A 10,920-nucleotide genomic window follows, 5' to 3' on the forward strand; every position below is an offset into this window, starting at 1 on the left:
GCAGGAGGCTTTCCCCACAAGGACTTTGTCCCTCTTTCCAGAAGATAAGTCCATGCTGTATTTCCAGGGATGTACCTGTTGTGCCTAGATGGGAGCAGGGTATTCCAGCTGGGCCATGAGTGCCAACCCAGCAGAACCTGCTGGCAGAGCAATGCCTGCCTGCCCCTTGCAGCCAGGGAGCTGGAGGCAGGTATGCAACTGCTGCTTGGCACCGTCGTGGTGGTGCACATCTCATTTCTTGTGGTTTGGGCATTGGTTGCTTTTTGAACTACAAACTCCCTCATGAAAATCTCTAAAATGTGTATTTAATCACCCAGCAAAGGTTCCTCCAGAGCTGCTCTCATCTGCCAGGTAAATATGTGCTGGACGATTCGGCAGGTGTTTCTTAATGGTTTAGGGATTACCTTTTACAGCTGCATTTAATATTCCTGCTCTTTGGGTTTATTTTACTGATGTTGACCAGCTTCACTTTAAAATGAGAGTTATGTATTTGCTTTTTATTTTTAAAAGTGGATGTTGTTCCACTAGCAAGCAGTGTCTAATAGTTTAGCTGATAGCCCAGCCCTCAGCTGTTCATTTCAGAAATGTACTCTAAAATACACTTGTGATGTTGTTTTTTCAGTAGTAAAATCCCTGCAGTAGCTGATTTTTTAGGGTTAAATATTTTTGCCCCTGTGAACTTAAAACACTGTCACAACTACCTAGATGTGGTTGTTGTCTGATTGCCTACTGAATTTTTGCTTTAATACTACCTGATTTTGATTTGTCTCAGCACCAACTTGGTGCAGTAACTTGCACCAAGATCTAGAAACTATCTGATCTTTTGGAGGGGCTTAATGTATCATAACCTTGAAATGGGATGTTCCAGGACTGTGCCTAGAGCAAATGCTTATAATGGGTTGTAAATCCCTGAAATAAGAGAACTAAACACTGTGACCCAACTGTTAATTCTAGGCGAGCAGTGGTGCTGTATTAACTGCACACCTCCAAAGGTGCTTTTGGAAACTCTGCTGATTTTTGTATTTTGAAACATGAATTAGTTGAAGCTGCAGGCAAACCTGGCTCTGGTGAATACCACCAGCTTTAAGAACATTGGGTGAGATGGTTTCCTAGCTGTTTTCTAACAATAATTTTCTCTTTTGGAGGCCTGGTTTCCTAATTTTTGCCCACCTTTGTGTCATCACTGTAGATCACCACACGTGTTCTCCATTGGCCAGTCCAATGTCACCTCATTCTCTATCCTCCAACCCATCTTCGAGGGACTCCTCACCCAGCCGCGACTTTTCTCCTGCTATCGCAAACCTGAAACCACCAATCATCATCCATCGGGCTGGAAAGAAATATGGTTTCACTCTCCGTGCCATTCGCGTCTATATGGGTGACAGTGATATCTACACTGTGCATCACATGGTCTGGGTATGTCTCTGCTTTTCTAAAAAGAATACCCTTGGGGCCAGAAGTGCATTTAGCCAGGGTTGTGGGATTTAGCTGTGTAAATTGTATTTTGCCATTCTGTTTTCTCTTGCTTCTTTTGACCCAAAGTTATCTTTTTGGGGTGAGGGAAACCCTTTAAAAATACAGAAATTAATAACACCACTTTGGGTTTTACCTGTAGTAGTTTTCAAGCCCATCACAGAACCACAGCAACCTTTCTCTCCTTCTTTGTTGCCTGGTTACATGAATCCACATTCTTTCACCTGTAGCATATACTTTAAAGCATGTTTCTGTCTACATACCTTCTTTCTCTCTGTTGGGGTTGTTGCATGAGGGCCAGTCATAGCTAATTTGTTCAGGCCTTTGTTAGCAATTATAGCCTGCTTCTGATCAGCTCAGTCTGCTGGGGTTTTCCAGGCAGTTGCTTGGAATTGATTACAAGCCTTAAAGCATCACTGCTGCGATGCTGACTGCCTAGGGATTTAGCTCTTGGCTTAGTTGTGTGCTGTGCTAAAAGGTCTGGTTTCCATGTCCTTATCTCGTTCCTGTTACTTCTGGTACTTGATCTCCATGCTCCTTTTTTGTTAATGTATATGGCTTCTAGGAATGATCCATTCCCCAAAGCAGTGTTGTTTGAATTGCATAGTAAGTGAGAATGAAGTCGGGGTAAAGGTGGTTCATTCTTTTCTTTGTATCTCTGTGTCCATTAGACAATTTGGACTTCATATACTTTGGTCATCATTTAACACTCATTCTTATATAATCTGAATTCTTAAATAATCTGAAACTGCATTTTTCCCTTGCTTCTTTCTCCTTTCCTTGAAAAAAAATGCTGAGTTTAGAAAAAATGTGATTTGTAGTTGTTTCTGACTAGAGAGAGAGTTGCAGTATTCTCAAGCATATCTGTCTCCTTACTGTGAAGGAGGCTTACCTTTCTGAACAGTCATGGGGAAAGGCAGTGTGTTCATGGGGGAAAAGATCTGATGTTGGACGGGTTAACAAAGGATGGAAAGTGGAAAAAGCAACTGTTTGGGTTGAGATGCAATACAGGCACCCTAAATACATGGTACAGAGTCTGATTTAAAAGTCTGTCGGCCTTTGTGGATTCCAGCATGTACATGAAAGGATGCTGGATTTGGAATGACAAAGGAATTGAAAAAGATTGAATGCTTGTCAAAATCAAGAGTATCTAGTTAACATTCCTGAGTGCTGAAAAGTTTTTTAATTGTGTTAAGCCTTTTGCTTTGGAGGGAGCTCATCTCTTGATCAGTTTAGCCATCCTGGCTGGCTGCCTTGGATCAGGGAAAGACTGGCAGGATTCTGGGGAAGGGGTGGAAGAGCACAGATTTTGGGGCTTGACTGTGCCAGTTGGTGGTTTCTTTCACCCTTCTCTGAAGCAGCTGATGCTGGCTGCAGCAAGAGATGCAAAGGATGGGCTTTGAGTCTGATCTGGCCAGCGATTTTGTAAATTCTTCTTCTCAAATCAGTCATCCCCTTCTCATTGCCAGCACGTGGAGGAAGGTGGTCCAGCAAATGAAGCAGGTCTGCGTGAAGGGGATCTGATAACCCATGTCAACGGGGAGCCGGTCCATGGCCTGGTGCACACAGAAGTGGTGGAGCTGATTCTGAAGGTAGGGACTCAACACTGTTAGATTTTGGAAAACAAATAATACGCAAAATATGAGACAGCTTGTTTAAAACGCCGTAGTTACCTAATTGGTGTTGTCTGAAATACAAGTATATGCACAGCACCTTGCCTTTGTTTTGTGAAAACTCTTTGCTGTAGCTTGATCCCTAAATCTCCAAAATCATCTGCATGTAATTTAAGGTGAACTCAGATATTTTGTGTAAGAATTAAGGACCAATCAGATACATTTTTATCAGAAGTAGAGTTAAAGATTAATAAGATTTAAGTATACCTTTCCTCAAACATAATTTGAAGAAACAAATACCTTAAAATTTTTCCAAATTACTTTTATTTTTTGCCTTCAGGCTGTGCTAATGTTATTAGCTCTTAATACTGCTTTCTCAAGGATTATTCCTAATGGTATTTAAAAGCAGCTTTGCAATGGTTGGTCTTAAAATTATCCAGTTAAATGACTTGCGTTGTGATACTTCTGCTGAGCTGAATCCATTTATGGAAATAAAACCTGAAGTTTTGGACCGTTTCAGGAGACTGAAGTCTTTGGGACTGCAAATAGAGGAGCAATCAGGATTATTATCTTTTTTTTTTTTTTTTTAAGATGAGTGAGACGAGCCATGCTTTGTGTTGCGTATTCATCATGATAGATGCCTGATGTGCTCACTTCTGCCATCAGTCAGAGCACTGGGATAGGACTGGTGACAGAATATCACTTTGTTCAAGTTTCCAAGTATTAAATTGAGGCAGTTGGGACCTCAATAGTAGAGGTCAGATACTGTGTTCTCCCTGATCTGGGAAGCTTTACCTACCAGCTGCAGTCTGAACTAATCATTTGTGAAAGCCTGACTAAAGAGGGCTCTCTCTCAGCAGTTCCTTAATAAATGATAGGTGGAAATGCAAAGTGGGAAATGGAGTTTGACAAAGGATTACAAGATGGCAGGCAGCAATAAATTAGCAACCTGCCTGCTTTGCCTGCAGATGGGCTTCAAATAGCCACATTTTAAACCATGTCTTTGTGTCTTATTTCTGACAGAGTGGAAATAAAGTGTCTATCTCCACCACACCATTTGAGAACACATCCATCAAAGTTGGGCCAGCTCGAAAGGCCAGCTACAAATCCAAGATGGCTCGTAGGAACAAGAAGAGCAAAACTAAGGATGGTCAAGAAAGGTTTGTTTTGATCTTTCTTTGGGAAAATTAGATGGTAACCAAGATAATGTGAGAGAGATCTTGTCAAAGCAATGTGCAGATAATGTATATGGCAGGTATGTCCTTTAGTTCTTATTTTCTTTTCTTTTTTTTTCTTTTTCTCTTTAACTGTGCCATAAAATTAACTGAAACATGCCAATAAAGGTAAATAAGTCATTTGGGCTTGTAACAACTTTTGAATGCTCCTCCACAGTAAGAAGAAGAGCTCTTTGTTGAGAAAGATCACTAAACAAGCATCGCTACTTCACACCAGCCGGAGTTTATCTTCACTAAACCGCTCTCTGTCTTCTGGAGAAAGTGTCCCTGGCTCTCCAACTCACAACCTATCTCCTCGGTCACCAACGCAGAGTTACAGATCCACTCCTGAGTCTGTGCACTCAGGTAAAAAAAGAAACAAAACCAAACACCTCCCCCGCCTCACCAAAAATCCACACAAACAGAAAAAAACCTTGGAGATTTTTTGCTTATTGATTAATTTTTGAAGTAAAATACACAGCAGCAGGTAGTAGATGTGTTTGTGAAGCAAAATGACAGCTGTGATGTTGATTACCTTAAGGATGGATGTATTCTCTTTCATTGATTCATTTAAAAATGAAAATCCATACATCCTTTAAAGAATGCATTTGCTGTACTACAGCATCCTTTCACTTTGATGCAAATGTGTATTGGAAGTTGCAATGTTTTTGTACCAGTTTGACACATTTTCTATATTAGTTCAGAGAAGAAGAATCAAAACTGTGTGGCAAAGTCATATTTGAAAATTGAATCAGCTGATGGAATAAAGAGATTTGCAGCCTGAGAATAAAACAGAAACTCATGGTTTATCTGCTTAGAGTTTTTTTGTTTGGTTGGTTGGTTTGCTTTTTTTTTCCAGAAAAAACATTCTCATAGCAGATAACTTCTTAATATATTCTGGTGTTTGTGACAATGATGTGAATTTTTTTGTCAGAAGCCATGCAATATTGCCTTGTAATATTACTGCAGTGTTTAGTGGTAACGTTTTGTCTTGACTTTATGTGTCTTATTTTCACTAACTTGTTTTAATGGTCAAATATGTATTAATCTTCTTGGTCTTTCTTTCCCTCCCCCCATTCTTCTCTTTTAAGTTGGTGGCAATTCCTCCCAGAGCAGTTCTCCCAGTTCCAGCGTTCCCAACTCTCCAGCCAGCTCTGGACACATCCGACCCAGCTCTCTGCATGGACTAGCACCAAAGCTTCAGAGACAGTACAGATCTCCAAGGCGTAAATCTGCCGGGAACATCCCTCTGTCACCACTAGCTCACACTCCATCACCAACCCCACAGTCCACATCACCGCAGCGCTCCCCGTCTCCTTTACCTGGACACTCAGTTGGCAGCTCCAGTATTATTCAGTCTTTTCCAGTAAAACTACACTCCTCTCCACCACTGGTGAGACAAATTTCTCGCCCCAAAAGTGCTGAGCCCCCTAGATCTCCTTTGCTAAAGAGAGTGCAGTCAGCTGAGAAACTGGCTGCCTCACTGTCCTCTTCTGAGAAGAAGCTGGCTTCCTCACGAAAGCATAGCTTGGATATCTCTCACTCTGAATTTAAGAAGGAGATGCTACAGAGGGATCCGAGTCTCCAGAGCTTACAAGAATCCGTGAATGAAACAACAAGTGGCAAACTTGGGCTCGCGGAAAAAGGGATGTTGCAGAAGCCGGGCTCACGGAAGTTGGGTGCTATTCGACAGGACAGGGTGGAGAGGAGGGAGTCTCTGCAAAAGCAAGAGGCTATCAGAGAAGTAGATTCTTCTGAAGATGAAACAGATGATGGTTCAGAAGACAGTCAGGATGGGAGAAGACTGGACAAGCCCCCTGACAGTGGAGACCAAGGCTCAGATTCTTTTAATGAGGATAATAAGTTTTCATCTAAATTGGAAAGCAAGGACAGTATTGAAGATGATGCCTTTCTACCTGAAGATCCAAAAGGTTCAGAAGATTTGCAGAAGGGAAATAGTCAACAAGCCAAGCCTGTTTCAGAGCCACTACAAATTGATGTGCACCCTTCCCCATCACAGGTCCTCCCAAGAACTTCTCCAGAAAAATTACCTACTTCGGAAAAAACGTTCCTAACACCAGAAGCAACTTCAAAGGAACATAAATTGCCAGAAAACAAAACTTTAGAGTGTTTTGATCCAAAAGACAAGTCTTCTGACGCAATCAAAGACCTAGGGAGAACTACAAGTACTCAAAAAACAATAGATCACACAGAACATATACAGTGCCCGTCTATCAAACTCCTGGAACTTGAACAAGGTGACTCTTCAGGGGCCTCGTGTGGTAAACCTGACCTGAAAGAGCCTCTGCTAACAGAAACCAGTCAGAAAAAACAGGATTCCAAACCTCTGCTAGCACTTTCTTCGTGGTGCACGGCAAGCGTGAGCACTCCCCTCTCAGTAAGCCCCGCAGATCACAGTGAGAAGGATGTCCAGGAGACGCTTCAGCCTGCAGAACAGCACAGCACCTCATTTCTATCCCCTGCAAGCGCAAGCAAAATGTCCCCAAAAAGTCCTAGTACTGAAAAGCAACCCCACTCATCCCAGGCAGAGAGTGTGTCAACCGCTGGCAAAACCAGCCCAGCAGGTCCCGTGTCCTCCACACTCCTTGTGTCCGGTGCTATCGAAAGAGCTCTCGCCGTGTCTCAGTTAGTGCCGCTAGCTCAGAGCGTGTTGGGCCCTTTGAAGCTCAGTATGTCTGGTTCTGGAGAGGTGGAAAAAAAGAAGGATTTCCTCCATTTGGCTGCCTCCTGTAAAGAAGAGAGAGATTCGAAACCAAAAAGGCAGGAAACTTCACAAGCAGGAGCATGTCAAGAGAAAGCCAAACTGTCTAGCACAGACACTCTGAGCACGAGGAGCGGATCCTGTGCAGAGTCATTAAACTCAACAGAGCCCTGGGAGGCAACGTGTCCCATGGTGGCAAAAAAGGAGGCAACTTTTTGCAGTGCTAAAGCATCTGAAGCGTTGGGAGGTAGCTGCAAAATCACTCCAACGAAAGAGCTGTCTCACGCTCTTGGACAAGCAGCTCTGAGAGCCTCTCCTCTGCCAGATGGCAGCACGAGGCAGGCAAAAAGCAAAGAGGTTGGAAATCAGTTAAAAATACAAAACTTTCCCCTGTCACATGATGGTGCTGTAAAGAAAACATAGCAGCATCCCTGGTACATGTGGACTGGAGCGTTCTACATTCAAAATAGAGACTGCATGTTTGAATTTTGTAATATACACTAATATAAAATAGAACTTGTGTACATCTATTTTTGGGAGGGTTTTTTTCATACTGTTTTTTGTGTTTTTTCATCCTTGCTATTCTATTTTTGTACACAGTAATGCTTGCCGTTTGAGGTCTCTTTAGAACAGGGTATCTTTAAAGCAGGGCTTAAGAAACAGTTTGTTGATTTTCTTCCCTTTCAGACCTTTTATTTTGCCTGAGTTTAGGGCCTGTTGTGCTCTTCCCTCTAATCCTACATTTATTTGAGATCCCAAGAAATCAGAGTACAAAAAAGCAGCTTACTTTTAAATTTCTGCTTTTCAACCTTCTCTTTGAAATGCCATCAAAATTCATAAATTTCGAATTTTTTTTTTCTTTGAATTTACAATCTGGTGTCCTTTGACAAGGAGAAGAAGCTGCTCTCTTGTCCACAAGTTATTCTTGAACTACAAACCCTTTTTGGTGCAAGTAAGACCTCTTCTTCCCCGTGTGCATGCACCATCCTTCACGCGTCCCTAAAGGATACAGAGGAGGGACTTGGCTGGAGGGGTTGGGCAGAGAGAGATCCCTGTCTTCTCTTTAAACCAAGTAAAAATATTTTTCAATGGAATTATCAGAAAGAGAAATCTCCAATCTGTAAGCTGTTTTTTTTGGGATTGTTTTTACTTATCCTTTAAGGGACACATGGCAACTTTTCCCTCTGTTTTTAAAATTTTAATGTTTTATCTTCCTTTCTCTGGCTTCAATTCATAACTTGCCCTGCCTCAGAATAAATGACCCCAGGAAAGGGGTGCCTTGTAGGTTGATTTTAAAGCAGATAAATTTGTAGTCGCGTGTTCAATACGTCTTGGGCAAAGTTATCTCAATGATAAATGACCTTTGGAGACTTTTCCTTTTCTTGGTGAGTCTAAATAGGTAGGGATTTTAAGGCGTTCCTTAACATTTCTGAATTGGGGCTTGGGAAACTTGCTGAGTTTTCTGAATCTGCCCGTTTTAAAAACAAAAAAAACCTATGAAGAGTTCTGACTCCTCGAGTTCTTTGGACAAGCTGCAAGCAGACTTCAAAACACATGTGATATTTTAAGATTTCAGCTTTGATAGCTAGATCATTTCCACTGCTGAGGTCACTTTCCATTAAAACAAAAAAAAAATAAATCACTCTTTGCTCTTAGGTTTAGACATTGCTTTGCTTTAAGTGTGACCGACTGGATAACAGTGCTCTTTGCTGAGGATTAGATCAATAATCATACACCAATAAATGTGTTGAGTGGTGATACCTATAGCACTGTAAGCCATTTCTTCATCCAGTTAAAGGTTCCTCTCAAAGAACACTCCCGTCATTTGTCCCAGATTGTGCTCAGCTTTTATTCTAGTCCTGTCTGAGTGTGTCTCCCCGCAGATCACCCGCAAGGTCTAGTGTTCTGCTCACTGGCTTACTCTGTTAGAAGCAGAATGACTGTGCAACAGTATTTCAAGATAAAACCTGCCTCTGTTGGTCTGATTTCATCACACTGCTGCCTTCTTCATTGTCTTGGCCTTTTGTGGACTTGAAGTTTTTATTGGTTTCCCCTAAATGCAAATATGTTTTTATATGGGAATATATTTTCTTCATCTCTTTCAACTTGATTTCAGCTCAATCCACAAATCGCAAAAATCTCTGGAATCTTTCCCTTCTTCTTTCTGCATAACCATTCTTTCCCCCCATTATATACTTCATTTTGACTGCTTGGATTTCATTTCTGGACCAAGTTTTGGTTTGGTTTAAGCTTTTTTTTAAAAAAAATTCTTATTTTTTTTTTTTAACATGTTTAAATGAGTGTTTACTTCGTGTGTCTGTGTGAACATGTATGGTGTTAATACACTAACCAAAGCCTCAACGCTCCCGGATAACACGTTAATAAATCTTGCTGTGACGGTATTGAGAGCAGAGCCTGCTGCGCTGTCTCTTTGCTCTTTTTCCTGGAATTTATAGGCTACTCGTATACACTTGGTTTGCAGTTATAAACCACAGTATTTCCACTGCCTTGTCAGGGTCTGGGGTATCTCCAGCCTCTCAAAGCACTCTTGTTGATGAGCATCATTCTGTGCTGATTTGGAGCAATGGCAAGTAAGGAACAGACTTGGCAGGATCTCATACTTGAGCTGGCTGGTTTTTCTTTCCCCAATGGGTTGATCTGCTAAAAAATGGCTGAGAAAAAAGGTCCCATTGGCAGTACGGTATATGATAAAATGGATGGGAATAGTGAAAAATTGATTCAGCATCCTGAGTCTGTGGTAATGGCAAAGACAAGCTTCAAGCTTATCTCCTGAGAAGTGTACCCAACCTTGGTGAGATACAAGTCTCTGTGTAAATTAAGTTGTGAGCCTGGAGTCGTGTGAGTTTGTGGTCCGACCTGGCTGTTCCCTGGGTGGCAGGTCCCCCTTTCCATCTCCTTGCAGTGATGCAGCTTATTCTGTGAGTGTGCTCCCAGGGCATCTGTGAAGAGCTCTGGATTTAAAACCTGAAGGGGAAAACCAACCTCTCTTTTGGGAGAGAGAGGGCTTGGTAACGTGGCTCATCCCATGCAGGTTGGGATGGGAGCCCCTGAAGGTACCAGCTGTATCAGCCGCTGACTCCTTCCCTTTGCAGCCGGTGATTCCAGTGCTGAATTGCAGAGTTATCCTTTCTTACGCATAAAAAGAGGAGTGAAAAACCTTGCTCTGTCATAGTTTTTGCCTGAATTGGCCAAAGCAGAGGTGAGGTATGTGTTTAGTCACCTCTTTTGTAGCTATGGTACAGAAAGTGATCAGTGCAATTTAAAAACTCCCGTTTTTTTGTGGAAGCCAAAGCCAAGCAGCGTTCCCAGGAAAGCATCATAGTGAAGCCCTGTGTCCCCTGCTCCTGGTCAGTCCTGCAGTTTCCCTCGGTGTGCCAGGTGCTCCATCATCGTGGTTCTACCTTCCGTCAAATTTACACGGTGCACCTTAGCAAAAACGTTTGGGCAAAAAGACTTTTTCTGTAAAATTGTGATAATAAACCAGGTAGATACACCAAGATGTATTCCTTGCGCTGCTAAGAACTGCTTAACTACCTTGTCAGGGGAGATGCTGGAAAAGCCGTGTGTGAGGAGTGAGAGTGTGTTTCCCAGTGCAGGATCGGACCCGCGGTACCCGAGTGAGGCATTCAGCAAGCCAGGAACTCGGCTTCCATAGATCACCCTGAGTCAGGTGGCAGGAGGTAGGAGTTGTGCGTGTGGTGTGTGTTTGGTGAATGAGCTGTGCATCTGACCATCCAAACACGCTGCTTTCCTGCTTCGCTTTCCCTGTTTCCTTCTGTCAGCTCGGATGTGTCTCCTGCTCCTCGTCTGGTTTGGGATGACGGCATCAGAGCTGGTTCCAGCCTCTGCAGCTCCTCTCCACTGCTGCATCCAGCCG

General features: G+C 42.5%; 1 protein-coding gene across 1 annotated transcript in view; it reads left to right on the plus strand.

Moving 5' to 3' along the window:
* LOC104527084 (microtubule-associated serine/threonine-protein kinase 2) overlaps positions 1-7,445 on the plus strand; it is a gene marked incomplete at its 5' end in the record, with an annotated part of 38,522 nt that extends 31,077 nt beyond the window's left edge. Inside the window, 5 exons of the mRNA XM_010170703.1 lie at positions 1,190-1,416; positions 2,943-3,065; positions 4,110-4,246; positions 4,479-4,666; positions 5,392-7,445. Coding sequence (XP_010169005.1) covers positions 1,190-1,416; positions 2,943-3,065; positions 4,110-4,246; positions 4,479-4,666; positions 5,392-7,445 — 2,729 coding nt within the window. The remainder of the gene's footprint in view (positions 1-1,189; positions 1,417-2,942; positions 3,066-4,109; positions 4,247-4,478; positions 4,667-5,391) is intronic.
* Positions 7,446-10,920: the final 3,475 nt, after the last annotated feature.

Source organism: Antrostomus carolinensis, unplaced genomic scaffold (assembly GCF_000700745.2).
Source record: "Antrostomus carolinensis isolate BGI_N321 unplaced genomic scaffold, ASM70074v2 scaffold6806, whole genome shotgun sequence".
NCBI lineage: Eukaryota > Metazoa > Chordata > Aves > Caprimulgiformes > Caprimulgidae > Antrostomus > Antrostomus carolinensis.